The sequence below is a fragment of the Chaetodon trifascialis genome, chromosome 1 (assembly GCF_039877785.1).
Source record: "Chaetodon trifascialis isolate fChaTrf1 chromosome 1, fChaTrf1.hap1, whole genome shotgun sequence".
Classification (NCBI taxonomy): Eukaryota; Metazoa; Chordata; class Actinopteri; order Chaetodontiformes; family Chaetodontidae; genus Chaetodon; species Chaetodon trifascialis.
In genome coordinates this window covers 28741440-28758413 of record NC_092056.1, presented here as the reverse complement: position 1 = coordinate 28758413, position 16974 = coordinate 28741440, and the positions used below count along the sequence as shown (strand labels likewise).

At 45.6% G+C, this 16974-nt stretch overlaps 2 protein-coding genes across 5 annotated transcripts in view; both read left to right on the top strand.

Annotated features, from left to right (window-relative positions):
* Positions 1-994: 994 nt before the first annotated feature.
* Positions 995-6002, top strand: LOC139331853 (uncharacterized). Its single transcript, XM_070963506.1, has 5 exons — positions 995-3532; positions 3713-3877; positions 3962-4071; positions 4343-4806; positions 5817-6002. The coding sequence occupies exons 1-5, from the start codon at positions 1065-1067 to the stop codon at positions 6000-6002; spliced, it is 3393 nt and encodes a 1130-aa protein (XP_070819607.1). The 5' UTR covers positions 995-1064.
* A 1353-nt stretch (positions 6003-7355) lies between these two features.
* dpy19l3 (dpy-19 like C-mannosyltransferase 3) overlaps positions 7356-16974 on the top strand; it is a 57539-nt gene continuing 47920 nt past the window's right edge. The window contains exons 1-4 of one of the 4 annotated variants that reach the window (XM_070959948.1): positions 7408-7659; positions 7773-7983; positions 8106-8232; positions 9091-9218. In XM_070959948.1, the coding sequence (XP_070816049.1) occupies positions 8115-8232; positions 9091-9218 (246 nt within the window). In that variant the 5' untranslated portion in view covers positions 7408-7659; positions 7773-7983; positions 8106-8114. Of the gene's footprint in view, positions 7984-8105; positions 8233-9090; positions 9219-16974 lie in introns of all 4 variants that reach the window. The other 3 variants (XM_070959931.1, XM_070959955.1, XM_070959940.1) reach the window with 3 other exon arrangements.

The following is a 16974-nucleotide window of genomic DNA, read 5'->3' as shown; positions in this document are numbered from 1 at the left end:
TTCTCCTTTAAGCCTTTTAGACATACCTTATACTGTAGCTTTCTTAAAAATGAAATACAGTCAAATAACCACTCCAACTTTGCTGTACAGAGATGAATGCATTTGGGTCCTTCAGCAACTTCTTTCAAATAAAAGCTATTAAGGTTCATTATCAAATATGATACATAAGCCCATGCTATCAAGAATGAATTACGTTTCACAGCAGTGTCCGAAAGGAAAATTTTAGATTGCACTCAAGTACCTGAAGAAAAGAAGCTTGGAAGATGTTTTACACTGATTCAGCAGAATTAATTTAATTCCTTTATTATTTTGGGTTTGGTGTGGACATTTGTTTAAGAGTGTTTTGTTTGTTTGAAGTTTCTTTTGATATTTTGGAGGGGGAGGAAACACTATGACTGTACCCCAGAATTTGTTTATTGGATGAACATCCTGCTAGGGGCCATCTACAGTTGGTATAGCCGTCAGACACTGAGGTAATTTAGTCTTTTTACATGTAGGCTCCCTGGCCCTACTCCTGGATACAGACAGGGCCAGCTGGTTTGCAAGAAGAAGCTCCTCCTTGGACCTGGAACTCCTAGTGGCTGGCAAACTGTGTTTTATTTTAGAGACTTTAGTCCTGGACTGTTTTAGTAAACATTTTGTGTGTTTTAACAAATTTAAATTCTCTTATAAAGACTTTCTCTGCGTGCTGATTGACAGACTGCTCCCCAGTGGAACTATAAGGAAACAGCTTGGGGTCCCAACCCCTGTTACACAGAGAATCTGCCTTTAGCAGCAGCAGGAACCGTCGTCAACCCATTTGACCAGTTTCCCTGCAGTGCAACCAAACTGTACCCACCCAACAAAGTCCAGGAAACAGCTCGGGGTCCCAACCCCCATTACATTTGGTGTCACGAACAGGATTGTTCTGCTGGGTTGAGCTCTGTCTTTTCAGCATGTCAGATGACAAAACACAAGTCCAGCCCATGATGATGCCTTTCTTTATGGGGGGCCCATGGGTGCCAAAATTTAGTGGCACTGGGTCCGAGATTAAGTTTGGAGAATGGAGATCACAGGTGGAGACCATGTTGGGTTTCCAGCCAATCAGAGACTCCCAAAAGGCAGACTTTGTGCTCGGCTTATTGGAAGGGGAGGCAAAACGGGAGATTTTGACTCTAGAAAGAACTGATAGAAATACTCCCAAGAAACTTTTTGATATAATGTCCGAACTGTATGGTGATAAAACACATGCTTGCACAGTCACCCTCATGCTGCTTCAGGTCCCAACCGAGCCCATAGACCCAGAGCCCAGTCCAACAATGTTAAATACAAATGGGATCCTCAAGGCCGACCAATCTGTAATGCATGTGATGAAGCGGGACACGTTAGCCGTTACTGCCCTTCCAAGGCACCCAACCAGGATTTTTGAGTTCTCCGGCCACTGCGGAGATTGTTGGGAAGAACTGTTCAACCGAAGGAAGTCGGGCTTAAACTGCTCCAATTCTCCACTTTTTAGTAAGGAGTGGAATGGCATTTTTGTGGACTGTCAACGTATTCATGCAGCCTCCATTAGTCATAAGTGGCAGGCCACAGCCAGATTAGCCAGTCGCTCCACAGTAACCATCCCTGCACAGAGTGAAGCCCTAGTGTGGGCTAAGATCCCATCTGAACCTTTAAGGCAGCAATGCTATGGCCTAGTGGAGCCCTTGGGGGAAAACAGGGGCGTTGAGGTAGCCAGGGCACTGGTTACAGTGGGGAGTGGCCGGGTCCCCTTAAGGGTCAGAAATATACATCCTTATGCCATTGATCTCAGCAGGTTCCAGAGGCTGGCCACTGTTTCTGCCATCGACCCTGGGAATGTGCGGGAGGGCAAGAAGCTCTCCCTCATAGAGGTCAGTCCAGGGGTGGTGGAGGTCGACCTCGTCAACACTGACCAGGAGCTGCTTCGGGCGGCTGGAGATGCTGAGTTCTCCCTCAAAGGGGATGGTCTGACAGAGGGGGAGCAGCAGCAGCTGGACCAACTGCTCCTAAAATGGCAACATGTCTTCTCCACCCATGAAGAAGACTATGGATGCACTGATGTCATGAAACATCGTATCCCCACAGGTAATACAGAGCCTATTAGGGAAAGGTTTAGACCAGTGCCCCCTACCCTTTATAAGGAGATCCATAGTCTACTTAAAGGCATGTTGGTGGGAGGGGTTATTAAGGAAAGTTGTAGCCCCTGGGCTGCCCCCATTGTCTTAGTACAGAAGAAATGTGGAGCTTGGAGGTTTTGCGTGGATTATCGCAAACTTAACAATGTTACCCACAAAGATGCCTTCCCACTGCCTCGTATTGAGGACTCTCTGACCAGCCTGAACCAAGCAGAGTGGTATTCCACATTGGATCTAGCCAGTGGTTATTGGCAGGTTGAGGTTGAAGAGAGCGACAAAGAAAAGACTGCATTCACTACGCCATTTGGTCTTTTTGAGTTTGAACGGATGCCGTTTGGCCTGTGCAATGCACCCGCCACCTTTCAAAGACTAATGCAGAGGTGTTTGGGAGAGCAGCTAACAGAATCAGCTCTTGTGTATTTGGATGATGTGATTGTCTTTTCCAGGAATTTTTCAGATCACCTGGACCACCTGGAGTCAGTGTTCCAAGCCCTGGAACACTATGGCCTCAAACTTCGCCCAGAAAAATGTCAACTTTTTCAGAAACAGGTGAAGTTTTTCGGACATGTGGTCAGCAGCCAGGTAGTCTCACCTGACTCTGACAAAGTGGCAGCTGTTGCGGGTTGGCAGCCCCCTGGCACTGTAAGGCAAGTCCGTGCGTTCCTTGGGTTTGTTGGATATTACAGGCGTTTCATACGGGGCTTTTCCAAGATTGCTAAACCCCTTAATGAACTTTTAGCTGGTACTGGGTGCAGCCGAGGCCGACGCTCACCCTCTGTTCAGTGGACTGATCAATGTGAAGCAGCCTTCCAGCAACTGAAACGGGAGCTCCTCCAAGCTCCTATTTTAGCATATGCCGATTACACTCTCCCATTTATAATCTATACAGATGCCAGTAATTGTGGGCTTGGCGCTGTCCTGGCCCAGGAACAAGACGGCTTGGAACGGGTGATTGCATATGCTAGCAGGAGCCTCCACCCACCTGAACGTAACGATTCCAACTATAGTTCTTTTAAACTAGAACTTCTTGCTATGAAGTTGGCAGTAGTGGAAAAGTTCAAAGACTATCTGTGGGGGGCAAAGGTTACTGTAGCGACAGATAACAACCCACTAGTACACCTGCAAACAGCGAAGCTGGGGGCTGTAGAACAGAGATGGGTTGCACAATTAGCCAACTTTGACTATGCCATCAAATACCGCCCTGGGAAAGACAACACTAATGCTGATGTTCTCTCTAGATTCCCTGCTGCTCCCATGGGCTCTGGCCAAGCTGGAGAAAGGCCAGAAGAGGAACGGCGTGTGAGAGCGGTTGAAGCTCCACCCTCCCCAGAAGCTTTGCCTGACAGTTGGGGCTGGGACCCAGAATTGTGGAAGAACATACAAACTGAAGATCTTAGGTAAAAGGATATCTGGAACAAGGTATGTTACCTAGCGTTCCAGAGAGGCAGTTACTGTCTTTATTAGGTTATTGAGCCATTGGAAGCGGTTGGAATTAAAAGATGGTGTTGTGTGCAGAAATGTACAAGATTTGCAAACCCTTGAGACTCTTCAACAGATTGTTGTCCCTGCTGCCCAAGCCCAACTGTTATGGGAAGTGTACCATCAACAGGCGGGGCACCCTGGGTTGGAGAGGTCGCTGTCCCTTTTGAGAAGGAACTTCTACTGGCCCCAAATGGAGGAGACTGTGAAGACCTGGATTCAAGCCTGCTCACGCTGCATTCTGCACAAGGCCAGACCACAGGGTAAAGCACCTCTAGTTCCCCTTATACCTAAAGCGCCAATGCATGTTGTGGCCCTGGATTTCTTGACCCTGAGTCGCCCCACAGACAGGTATCAGAATATACTGGTTATGACAGATCTGTTCTCAAAGTTTGCATGGGCAGTCCCCACCTCAGACCAAACGGCTTTGACAACAGCCCGTGCTCTATGGACACATGTAATCCAGCCATTTGGATGTCCTGAAGTGTTTCATTCAGACCAAGGCCCTAACTTTGAGTCAAGATTGGTTAAAGAACTGTGTCAAATCTATGGGTGCCGGAAAAGCTGTACCACTCCCTATCATCCAATGGGGAATGGGGCCTGTGAGAGGTTCAACCAAACTCTTTTGAACCTCCTTGGCACACTGGAAGTTGAGAAACAAAACAGGTGGGTGGAGTATTTACCCGGGCTAGTCCAGGCATATAATAACACTGTTCACGGTTCCACAGGGTATGCGCCAGCCTTCCTCATGTTTGGTCGGCACCTGAGGATTCCTGTAGATATGCTAACTGGAGCCACGAGGCCTGCCACGCCTGACAACACCATGGACTGGGTTGACAGGCATCAGGAACAGTTGCACTATGCCTACAGGAAAGCATCCAACAGTTTAGAAAAAGCTGCAGAGAAAAACAAAAAGCTCTATGATCGGACTGCACGAGGGGTTGCCCTCTTACCTGGTGAGCGAGTTTTGGTTCTGGACCAGAGGAGACAGCAGAAGGGAAAGCTTGGGGACAGGTGGGAGAAACAGCCATATGTGGTGGTCAGCTGGCCACGCCCAGAGCACCCAGTGTACCAAATTAGGCCTGAGGGTAAAGAGGGCCCAATACGGTCCCTTCATCGCAACCTCCTTCGACCATGCCTCCACTACGCACCTCAAGGGACAACAGCGGCCGAAGGGGGGGAGTTCCAGAGGGTGTGTGTGTGCGTGTGTGTGTTCAAGGGACTGGAACACATTGGTTAGGGGAGAGTGTCACAGGGTGTGTGAGTGTGAGTGTGCGTGCCTGTGCTTGGGTTGTGGGTCTGCCCCCCCCCTTTTGTTACTAAATGCACCAACTGATTTGCAGTGATTAGCTGCACCTGTCCACCAAATGGCAGCGACTGTGATTGGTGCACGGGGGGTTAGTTTTTTCCCTTAAGTGACACAGGTGTGCTGCATTGGGACTGGGAGTAAAGAGTCAGGCACAGGACGACAGGCAGCCACGGAGTCGGGAGGAAGAGATTCCTGCCAGCAGGAATTGCACATTGCAGGCAGAGGAGCCAGCGTATGACCACTTGGTGGGCCGGAGAGATCCGTGTGGTAGGAGCCAAAGGAGGAACCGGCGCGAGAGACCGAGGGGGGGGGTTTGCGCCGTGTGGATGGTGGAGGAGTGAGGCGCACTTCACTCCTCCTCTCAGCTAAGTAACCTCTCCTTACCTTCATGACGTCAGAGACGTGCTAATTTCCACAACCTATCCTAGGGGGATATTCATAGCTGTGTCTCCCCCGCCCCTTTATTATAGTCTATTTAATTAAATTAATTCCTTTATTATTTTGGGTTTGGTGTGGACATTTGTTTAAGAGTGTTTTGTTTGTTTGAAGTTTCTTTTGATATTTTGGAGGGGGAGGAAACACTATGACTGTACCCCGGAATTTGTTTATTGGATGAACATCCTGCTAGGGGCCATCTACAGTTGGTATAGCCGTCAGACTCTGAAGTAATTTAGTCTTTTTACATGTAGGCTCCCTGCCGACCTACTCCTGGATACAGATGGGGCCAGCTGGTTTGCAAGAAGAAGCTCCTCCTTGGACCTGGAACTCCTAGTGGCTGGCAAACTGTGTTTTATCTTAGAGACTTTAGTCCTGGACTGTTTTAGTGAACATTTTGTGTGTTTTAACAAAATTAAATTCTCTTATAAAGACTTTCTCTGCGTGCTGATTGACAGACTGCTCTCCAGTGGAACTATAAGGAAACAGCTTGGGGTCCCAACCCCTGTTACACAGAGAATCTGCCTTTAGCAGCAGCAGGAACCGTCGTCAACCCATTTGACCAGTTTCCCTGCAGTGCAACCGAACTGTACCCACCCAACAAAGTCCACAATATGGTAACTCATGGACTGCCTACAGCTTGAAAACCAGAATCCTGTAATGGATGTCAGCAATGTCTTGTCCGTCTGCCATTGGAAAATGAAAGGCGCCTGCTAGCACCCAGCACTGTCCAGACGAAAAGAGGTCCACAATGTGCCGTTGTATGTATTCAACTAGCAGAGGAGAGGAGAGGAGAGACATGGTGTGGGAGTTGTCACAGGTAGTCTGTGGCATCGAGTCAAGGTAGCAGGTTGAACCCATCCTCTCCTCTGTCCTATATGTGGCTGCAAAATGGTAGAAAAAGCTGCTCTGATTTGTGGAGAATTTCTTGTTGAACTGTTTTCTTTGCTCGCTAGAATTTATGTGTCTTATTTATCAAAACTCAAATGTAGGAATTTTATTGGACTGACTCTTAATAGGTCATGTAAACATAACATTTCAGTTTACAGACTGCAGGTGGGCCTTTACAGGTCAGGTAAGATGTTGACAACAGCTCCCTTTAAGAATGAGCTTGCTTTCCTTTTTAATGATTTAAAGTTGAATTTATTGATTGTTGGCAGAAGCCCTCCACAGTAACAGAGACATGGCTCTGTGTCCGTTCTGTCCAAACACTTGCATATCTACACATCCAGCAAACATGGACAACATTAGCATTTAGAAATTTATGTCCAATCTTCACTCTCTTTTCACTTCTGTTTTGGTCTCTTGAGAAAAATACTGTTTTCTTCACAAGCTGCTGCGAACATTAGTCTCTCGTTTGGTGCCGGGCAGGTAGCACGCTGTTGAGCTTCATCCTGAAAATAGCTACTATTAATGGGGTTGATGAGCGGTGCCTGAGCAACACAATGTAAATGTGCAGGCTGTAAAACTACAACAACCCAAACAAACTTGGGTGATAAGACACCATTTACCCAGGTGACATTTTCACGTGTCATTGTGGGAACTGGAGTAACACTGGTGTAATTAATCACATTAACTTCCTGGGTCCAGATATTATACATGCTGGCTCTGAGACACGACAGGAACCGAATGGAGCAGAACCATCATAAGCAATATAACTCCATGTTTTGTGTTTTGTCAGTCTCTTTTTCTCTTCCAATAACATGAATAATATCCTTCTGAACACCAACAATTCTTCTATCCTGAAGTCCCAGCTGGCAGTAGATCTTCTCCTGTCCAGAAACTGGTTGCAGTAACGTTACCTGCTTTTCACAAGAAGCAAATTCCTCATATATGAAAACCCACTTGACAATAACCTTGAGAATATTTCTACCTTTTTCTGTCTCCATCACAGCCTGCCAGCCTCCTTGACGTCAGCGTCTCCACAAAAAACTCCTGCCTTGCCCAAAAGTGACACTCTTACGCTTTTATTTTGAAGGCCGCCTCTCGTGTGTTCCGGTATCGTCTCGTGCTCAAACCCAGTGCGGTAAGAAGCTGACCGATGGATTTTAACGGGAGGGAAAAAAAAGAGGAGAGAAAAATGAAAGAGCGAGGAGTCTAGAGAGAAAGAGGGAGGGAGAGAGGGAGAGGGAGGTAGAGGAGTGCTGTCGGACCATCCTACCGCGGGAGGGTGAGGCTTATAAATGTACCGCTGGCTCAAATCGTGTTCGTCTTTGTTGCTGTCAAGACAGAAAATCTGGCGTCCATAACGGGACTGCGCCTCTATGCAAAATGCACACTCATTATAATACGGCTGTAGAAGTATGTGCTTCACAATAGGACTTTAAACCTACCTTATCTTACTTTATGGTATTCTACCTCACTATTCGCATCACTACTAATATCCCTTATGGTATTTGATTGGTTACTTGCAGCCTATCATCCGGCTTAAATACGGTAGGATCAGTGTAGTTTGCCCATGGTCTGATGGCTGTCGGTGTCGATACAGTGGATGTGATGTTTCACGTTATTCTGGCAGCGACGTGACCAGGAAATGCCGCTGCGAGCAGGCCTGTCCACTCCATCCATCAGTGTTTGAGCCGATGAGAGGCTGCAGACAGTGAAAGGAAACAAACGGCGGTGCAGGTTGTTGTTTCCTTAGGCTCAGATTGCAGTAGTGCACACGCTGTTTGTGTGGTCAGGGCATAAGGACATGTGTGTCTGTACATGCATATGTGAGAGTGATCAGACACCCCGTCCGCTTGCAGTGTTTCAGCATGACAGCCCTGCGTCAGAGGAAGGGCAGTAAGGGGAAGGAGCCCCCCCTTGGTGCAGAGGTGCAGTCCCAGCAGTCCAACTGTTGCTCCGATCATCATCCAGAGAAGATTTTGCACGGTGAGTGAAGCATCCTTCCACCCAGCTGATTTCCATACACTGCATTTGGGCAGCAGCAGTATGGTCCAGTGACTGCAGAAAGTGCCCTTCGGCCAAGGGGTGAGCATGGTTGGCAGCCGTCCACCTTGCTGAAGGGTTTTTGAACCAGATCCAGCTCCAGGGTCAGTGTTCTGCATCTGACCCTGACCTCTGGCCTGCTGTGGGTGTGGAATGGGAAGGGAAGTTCTCAGTGGGGTGTTAAGGAAATGCCACATTTTCAGAACTCTTACACCTATTTTGTGTTTTGCTTGTGTGGTATAAGAACATTTCAGGCACAGTGAAGACAGACATGAGATTTTGACATGTGTTTTCTGCATTTCACAGATTTTAATCACCCGTATGTCACTAGCATCCACTGAACGAAAGCCACCTGGTGTCACCAAAAGGCAGCTGGCAGAAATGTGCTCCCAGCCCATTTTCTTACAGCAGCGTGCAGTAGGAAAGGCTCAGGTGCATAGGCAACATTAACATGGCTCAGTTATATTGTCCCAGTAAGCCATGACCATGTGACAGTGAAGCTGTCAGCATGGCCTCCTTCAGAAGTGCTTGTTAGATGGCCCAATAGGAAACTTTCTCCCCCCACACATTTCCCATGTTGTTGCCGACCCTGAGTGAGCATGCACAATGCCAGGACCCTGAAGCTGGAGCGGCTAAATGGAATTCAGCCATCATTCATTTTATTATTTATACCTTTGCATTTCCAACCGTGACAACGAATTTTCTGTGCAAGATTGTGATTATGTTGTGTTGGCTTTTATTTAAAGTTCTGAAAATGTCACTTGACAGCAACAACTTGCTGACATGTTAATGTCTCTGCAGGCGATTGGTCATGGGGAGCAATAATCTGGACGTCGCTTGGTTGGTCTGTATCTGTTGGTCTTGGCCTGCTGTGCTGCATTTACATGGCCACTCTACATGAGAACGACCTGTGGTTCTCCAACATCAAGGTAAAGGCCCTTCACCGATGCAACCGTAAACAGTTTTTTCCTTAAGTCTTTGGTGATGCTACCAGTAGTGTTGTTTTTGCCGGCCTGTTTTAATTTTAGTCTTAGTCTAGTCTTTGTGTCAAACTGTCATTTTAGTTTTTATTAGTTTTAGTCACGTTCATACTCTTTTTGGTCTAGTCAAGTTTCAGTCGACTAAAAGTCTGAGCATTTTAGTCTTATTTTAGTCAGAATTATCTGTGACTATTTTCATCTAGTTTTAGTCGACAAAAACTGATGACATTTTAGTCTAGTTTTAGTCAATGAAAATTGTAGTCTCTTTTTAATAATTCAATTCTATTTAACCCAGTCAATATTAGTATCTAGAAGTATAGACAAAATTTTCTTTTAGTCAAACCCATTTCACAATTCCAACAAGGTTGTCTTATTATTATATTGTTACCTTATAGACTCAAGAATACATTCAATTCAATTCAATTCAATTCAATTCAATTCAATTCAATTCAATTCAATTCAATTTGTATAGTGCCAAATCACAACGGAAGTTGTCTCAGGACACTTTCCATATAGAGCTGGTACAGACCAAGCTCTTTTATCTACAGAGAACCAACAATTCCCCCATGAGCAAGCACTTGGCGACAGTGGCGAGGAAAAACTTCCTTTTAACAGGCAGAAACCTCAGGCAGAACCAGGCTCTGGGTGGGCGGCCATCTGCCTCGACCGGTTGGGTGAGACATTCCAGACAGGAAGACGCTCTGATTTGAGTGTACAACTTATTTATTTTACCAAGCAAAGCCGGCTGGCCGGCCAGTGGTCCCGTTCTCTGCGTCAGTTGTCTGTCGTTAACGTTAACCTACCGCAGCTGCATCTTCTAAATAATGCCGCGAGGGGGAACTAATGCCGTGACGTCGCTGCGACTGCGCAGTGCGACCTGATGCGGCCCCTGAAGTGAGACACAGGAAACAGAAATACTGCAAAATAATAATAACAACGCGACTAAATGAGACGAAATAACGTTAGAACATTTCGTCTTAGTCAAATGAAGAGACAGTTTAGCAGAGTTTTTATTTTGTAAGCCACATTTGGTCTCGTTTTTATTCGTAAACAATATTGCATTATTTAATTGTGGTTATCGTCACATGACCAACATTTACGTTGCGTCTCGTCTCGTTTTCGTCATGTGATAAAGGTTCGTTGACGACGATATTTAGTCATAATTTTCATTGACAAAAGCAACTATAGCTACCAGTAAGTTAATATAAACTTGTTGGAAGTTTATTTGACCCAGCAACTAGGTTTGTCAGGAGGTATGATGTTTTTGTAATGGAGCAGTTACAGCTTAGGAACACAATGAGAAACCATATTCAAAGAATGAAATTCAGTTTATGTGACACTAAAGGTAGTCTATCCATGGGTGAAGTATAGAAAAGATCCTGTGTCTTGTTACAAATGTACTTGATGGTGCAGCTGTTTTCTTTGGGTACATTTCACAACAGAGTCTCAATTAAAGAATGTCCAGCAAACCGTCAGAAAAGAGCCAAAGATACGAGAACAAAATGCGAAAGAGTGTGTAACGTTAATGTTAGGAAAGTGTGGAATTGGCAATTGAGAAGAGGTTGAAGTGTTTCACAGGCTAATATATGTAATATTTGCCTCTAGCAGGGTGGAGAGGTCTGACTGTTAACAAGTGAAAATCATTAAAAAATATTTATGGCGAATTGTTATGTAACAGCTTGCTGCCAAGCCTCTTGTCCACTGATCATGTACCATCATGCATGCGCAGATGTCTCAGTGGTTTAGAGTGTGTCGATGTGGCCCAAAGTAATTCCACTGAGTGTGTGTCAGCCTGGGAAGAAGATCTCCAAACACACAAACTCTTTCATCTCTTTTATGAGGCACTTATTAAGAAGCTGTAAAGATGGCTGGGCTGATGTGGCTGACACTTTTATATGAAGGTTACCTAAGGATTTGACATCCATGTGTAAGATTCATCAGCCACAGCAAGGACATGGACGTTTACAGATGGAAAATGTCTCCCACTTTTAGCATTTAAAAGGAAAAAAAATCTGCACACATTCTCTGTGTATCTCTGAGGAAATGTAGTTTCAGTTTAAGTGCCAATCAGACACGTCCCCTCATGCAGTTTTGTCCAAAAAAACGGCATGCAAACACATCATAAACACTTCATCTTGAAATGGGGTGATTGTTTTTCCATGCACCGCGTAGGATTGATTTTTCAGGCCCATTAAATGAACCACATGAAGTCCTGAAACACCATGGCAACTGGTGGATACACAGTCCTTTTTATAGTCTGCTCAATGTTGTACAGCAACAGAACATTGTGCTCTGCCAGATATGATGTAATTTAATTCCCCCTTTCAGAGCTTCACCAGCACCCTGGTTCAGTCAGAGATATACATAGCAGATTTTGATATGGTTGATATGGCAGAACAGATCGCTTTGTCAGAGTCATAACCGTGGCAAAATGGAAGTGAACACTGTTGCTGTTTGTTGTTTTTGCCTCACTTAATGCTGCAGCTAAAGCCATTTGCTGTGGTCGATGTGTGAGTCAGCCAAGGTAAGCAGTGGTCTGGCCTGGCTTTGGTCTCGAGCTGTTTGTATGATGCTAGGGTAATGTACGAATGGCCAACAGTGTGTCGGCAAGCTAGCTAACAATGCTCCCCAGTCACATTGCTCCTTTTAGCTATGTGACTCCATTTGCTTCCTAAAAAAAATGTCATGTGGGAAAAAATTCTGCCTTGTCCAACGTTGCCTGAATTCATTATCAAGCCTGCTACTTGTGTAAGAAGTACCAAGTACTGAAGGGAAAGATCAACCTGAGGAGAGTAACGCTGGAGTTAGCAACTAGCAACAAAAACACCCGGGATTCACCAAAGGCAATAACTGAAGCCATAGTGTTGTATTTACAAGACCATAAGGTCATATGACATTGCATTATATTCAGTTATTCCAATTGTATCTATTGTTGTTTTTGTATCAGGTTGTGCACCATTTATCTAGATTTATATCATCTCTGAGGGATGGATACTGTAAATACGCCTAACCATGCTAACCATGACACTTCCATGATCAAAGAGTTCTACAGGGGCATTTAGGTAGTGTGTATAAAAACAGGAATGTGCTTTAAATCCAACGAATGATGCTAACTGCGTGTGGTAATAGTCATTAAAGAGAGGCTGCAGGTGTATCACTGGCCAGTTCAGATTTCTCTGAATATGGTAAAAAGTTTGCGTTCTCTCCTCCCGTAGCAGATGGCAATGTTTCATCTGCACAGTAAACATTGGTTCAGGTTTTGTAGAAGTGTTATCCTGGTCAAAGAATGGACCTTTCTTTTTGTGTAAAGCAAGAGAGAGAGAGTGAAGAATTAAATGAAACAACCGAGCAGGCAGGCCCTCAGAAGTCTGCGGCTCAGAGTTAGCCTCCTTTCTAACTTGTGTGCCATCCAGGTGCCTCATCTGTTTCTCATGCAAATGTGCAATGTGCCTCGACCCACATAGAGGCAATGTGCACAGGATAACGGATGAGTTTTTGTGGGGGAGAGACAAAGCAGCGCATTCAATTAATCGAGTGGAATCCGTCAGGACACAGTTTGTGGTCCTGTGCTGGTTTTCTCTGTTTGCTGCGTGTGTGTGTGAAGGGAAGAGGGGGACAGATGTTTTCATTCATAATAAATGCAGGTCACTTTACAGGCCTGGCGAACATTTCCCTGAAATAAGTGGGCTCCTGGCTGACATCATCTCACATTGCACACATGTGAGTGTGTGTGTGCGGGAAATGGTTCCTTCTGTTAATGCTATCATAGCCTCTGTCGAAGACTCACACGGAGCCGGTCAAATCTGAAAGTGCTGTTCACATGTGAAACAACGTGGGTCCACACTCTCACATTCAGACTGGTTAGCAAGGATCTCCATCAAGTAAAACTTGCTGCTGACACCAGTGCAATTGGACTGAAAAATGACCCAAAACGAAAAGGCCTGTAGGAGCAAAGTGACATGACAGCTATTTCTCTCCTAATGTCTGTAAGGTAAAAGAAATCCCTGTTAACTTTAGGGAGACCAGAAGGAATTCTCCTCCTGTTTCCATCGACAGGTCGTCTGTTGAAATTGTTGGCACTTTAATATTTCTGGGCACACACACTCGCACTGTCCCTCAACACCAAGCGCATCCTGAAGAAGGCACAGCAGAGGCCGTACTTTTACCCATGTACCATCGAGAGTGTGCTGGCAGGCTGCGCCACAGACTGGTTCGACAGCTTGACTGAACAGGACTGTTAAAAACTATAAAGGACTGTCAAGACAACAGAGAAAAACAATGTCTGCAACTTTCTGAAGCTGACAATCTGTCCTCAACACCCACTTCACACAGTACTTACCCAGGTGTGTGGAGGTGAGAAAGCAAAGGAAGCAAAGGCTGCAGTATGAATGTCATCCAGGGGAATCTGCGCTGTTCTCTCCATGTTTAAACAAGGCCGAGTCTCCCCCTCTCAACGATGGCCGACTTTTCTCCCCCCGTCTTCCAGAGTGGCTGTTCAGGACAGGCAGAAACATGAAGGTAGACATCGATTTTCAATGTTGGTCAGACGAAAAGGTTGTACTGTATGAGCTAGTTATTTCTGCTGACCTGTCCTTAGGCTGTGTTCAGCACAGCTCCCTCGTTCATTTCAACAAGGTCACTGCATTGGCTGCGTTTTCATAAAGTCCTCTGGCTCTCAGCTGGTTAAACCTCCTCTCAGTCCCTTCCTGCCTGATCACACACTGTGCTTTAATACAGCTGACCTCATGATGTAGTTGTTTTCATATGCATATACAGTATTTCTGTCTATTTGTTCTGTCGAATGGGTGCATAAAACAGCGATTTGATCAGCTCATGATTGCTAACTGTGAACAAGGCAAACAGTAATTCCTGCGCTGCTGCACTGCCATGTTGATCAAATCATTTTTCTATGATTGCAAAGTTGACTGATGAAACAAACTCCAATCCAGCTTAATGATAATACCTGCGTTGTGTGTTCTGCTGTGGTGACATTTACACTGAATGATTGCAGTGAGCATGAGGAGTAACGCTGCTTTCCTTAACTCTGTACAAGGTGTACAAATGTGTCTGCGCAGCCTTTTTTTTTTTCCTTATTTTCCAAAAGCTTTGTTCTTCACTGCAGTAAAATGCAATACCAGCACTTTCAGATTTATTCACTCTGGAGATCTGTTGAGTGGGAATGGAGGGCCAAAACAGAAGGAACCAGATTAATTAAATATTTAGACAGCTTAGTGTGGACATACTCTAAATCCTACGTTTACATGCAGCACATGCTACATTGTCTAGTGAAGCGGAGAAAATGGTCTAATGTACAGCAAACACACCTTTCAGACCCTTGTGACTGTACCGACTGATGCTGCGGATCCGACCTTTGCGCAGCCTGTTGAGATGAGGGATTTAGTTTGCTGCACTCTCTCTCTCTCCCCCATTCTTCCACTTACTGTCTCGCACACAGAGATTTGCTCTAAAGTGCATCCAGGTCAAGTGGGATGGAAAGGACCATGAAACATGCTGGAAAGTAATTTGGCATCTTGGGAGACCTGCCCGCTTGATGCTGGTGCTTTGCGGTTGCTGCTGCCTGAGCTGACCTTACGTGACTGATGCTATCAGAGTGTTGGCAGTCTGCGGAGAAGCTGCTGTTTAACACAAAGGAGACTGGTTTTAATGATCTCAAATGTGGTTTCCTCAACCAGTGTGTTGAGGAATTGTGGTATCAGTGCTAGCCTGAGGTTACAGAGTCTGCAGGGATTATCATCAAGTTCTTCTTGCTTCCTCGCTCTTTCTCTCTGTCTCTTCCAGACACGCACACACACCCTTAGCATGCTTATTATCAGCGCTCTTACGTAAGCAGTGAGACAGTTGCCTCATGGAGTTTATTTCAGACATGTGCTCACAGCTTGACTCCAGCTCCAGATCCAGAAACCCTCTAACAAATGTTCCCCGCATTTTCCGAATGGTGTTCCAACATGTTCTCCTCTCTGCTCCCCACCCCCACCTCATCTTATTCTTTTCCTGTGAGCATGTGTGTCTTTATAGACAAGGGGTCACCAGTAGTCAACTGTCTTTTCTTTCCCTCCCTCTGGCTGCTCCAGTTATATGCAGCCCATCCAGTTGTTCGCTGACTTACTGTGGCTCCGGCTTCATGTTTGCTTTTCTCTTCATACTCGGTCGCTGATTTCTTCAGACAGATTGCTCTTTGTTTTGAAGCCTCTGTTGAAGACTGGAGGGGGGCAGAGGTTGTTCTGTGTTTTGGCTCTTTTAGACATGTCGCAGAGGAAAGAGGAAGGAAGGCCAATGCTGCACGGACCCTCGCTTGGATTCTTCAAGCACATCAGAGATATGGGAGTTACTCAAAGACCCATAACAAGGAATTGGTAACAGAGGGAAATGGAGAGAAGAGGATTGCTGCCTTGTGAACTAGCTTTCAGGCTAATGAGCAATGTGTGAACTTGTTAACCAGGCCTGTTTGCTTTGACCTTAAGTTAAACTGAGGATTAGCCATCTCATCAGAGTTCTTGGTGAAAAGCCAAGGCTTGTTTTGCCTGGAGCAAACTCAAAAGAAGGATTGGGAACGAAATCAGCTGCTCATTCCCTCAGAGAAAGCTTTTGCGTATTTCCTTTGGCAAGGAACTTGAAGCGATTTAAAAGCTAATTTATTTGGACCGACTTCAAGAAAACAAAAACACTCCGCATTTACATTTATTGCCGTAATGGATTTGGATCAGTTCTATAGCTCAACCCAGGAGCATGCTGTTTATCTACCTGGATTCAGCTCATCAAAGGATCCAAGAACTTATTGATAATCTCCATCTTCTTCGGCAATGGAGCTTCGTAAGAGAGTTAAGCTCAGCAAGATAGAACATAATTTGGGCCTCTCGCAAGATACACCAGCTGATGGGAGATGCAGCAGTAACATGATGCTGGGGAGAGAACGGTCTAATGCCACACAAGGTTGGCGTACAGGGGGGGTTTCTACACTTGGAGGATCCGGCACTTGTTCCGGTTCAGACATTCTACTCCTGTGGTCATGGCACCAGTGTGTTTCCATGGCAGCAGGGCTGTTATTGGCCGGGCTGCTGGCACTGACTCAGGCCTGGTGTGTCAACGCCATACACGAGAATCTGCTGTGGTTCTCTCAGCTCACGGTAGGAGTTATGACTAATTTGAACCTTTTAATTAAGCCACATCCTGTGGTACAAGTGCCATGGGGATTGGTCGGTAACACACTGCAAGTGAAAAGCGTCACACCTCTCAGCAGTCCACCTCATTGAGCATTATTCCTTGCATATATTGTTAAATACAAAGAATTTCTTTTAAGTCAAGCACAGCTTTTACATCTTTACAAACTGAATCTGATAGATTGATGATTGGCTTAACATTCTGCAGCTGGTTGCTCACTGTTTGCTCTCTGTCTTCACCCTCCACTGGGACAGTAATCATGCATGGCAAGCAGGAAGTCTCCTGGGAAGACACGATTCAAGCGCACACGCACACGCACACACACACACACACACACACACACACACACACACACACACACACACACACACACACACACTCAAGCGCACACACTGTTACCTGTCTTTTTGTTACTCTTGAGGATTACGAGTGTATTAGCTGCTTTGCCTCTATCCCCCATGTTTCTGTCATGTCTTGCCAGGATGTTTTTCAAATTATAGAGAACAGAAGTGCTTCTTTTCATACA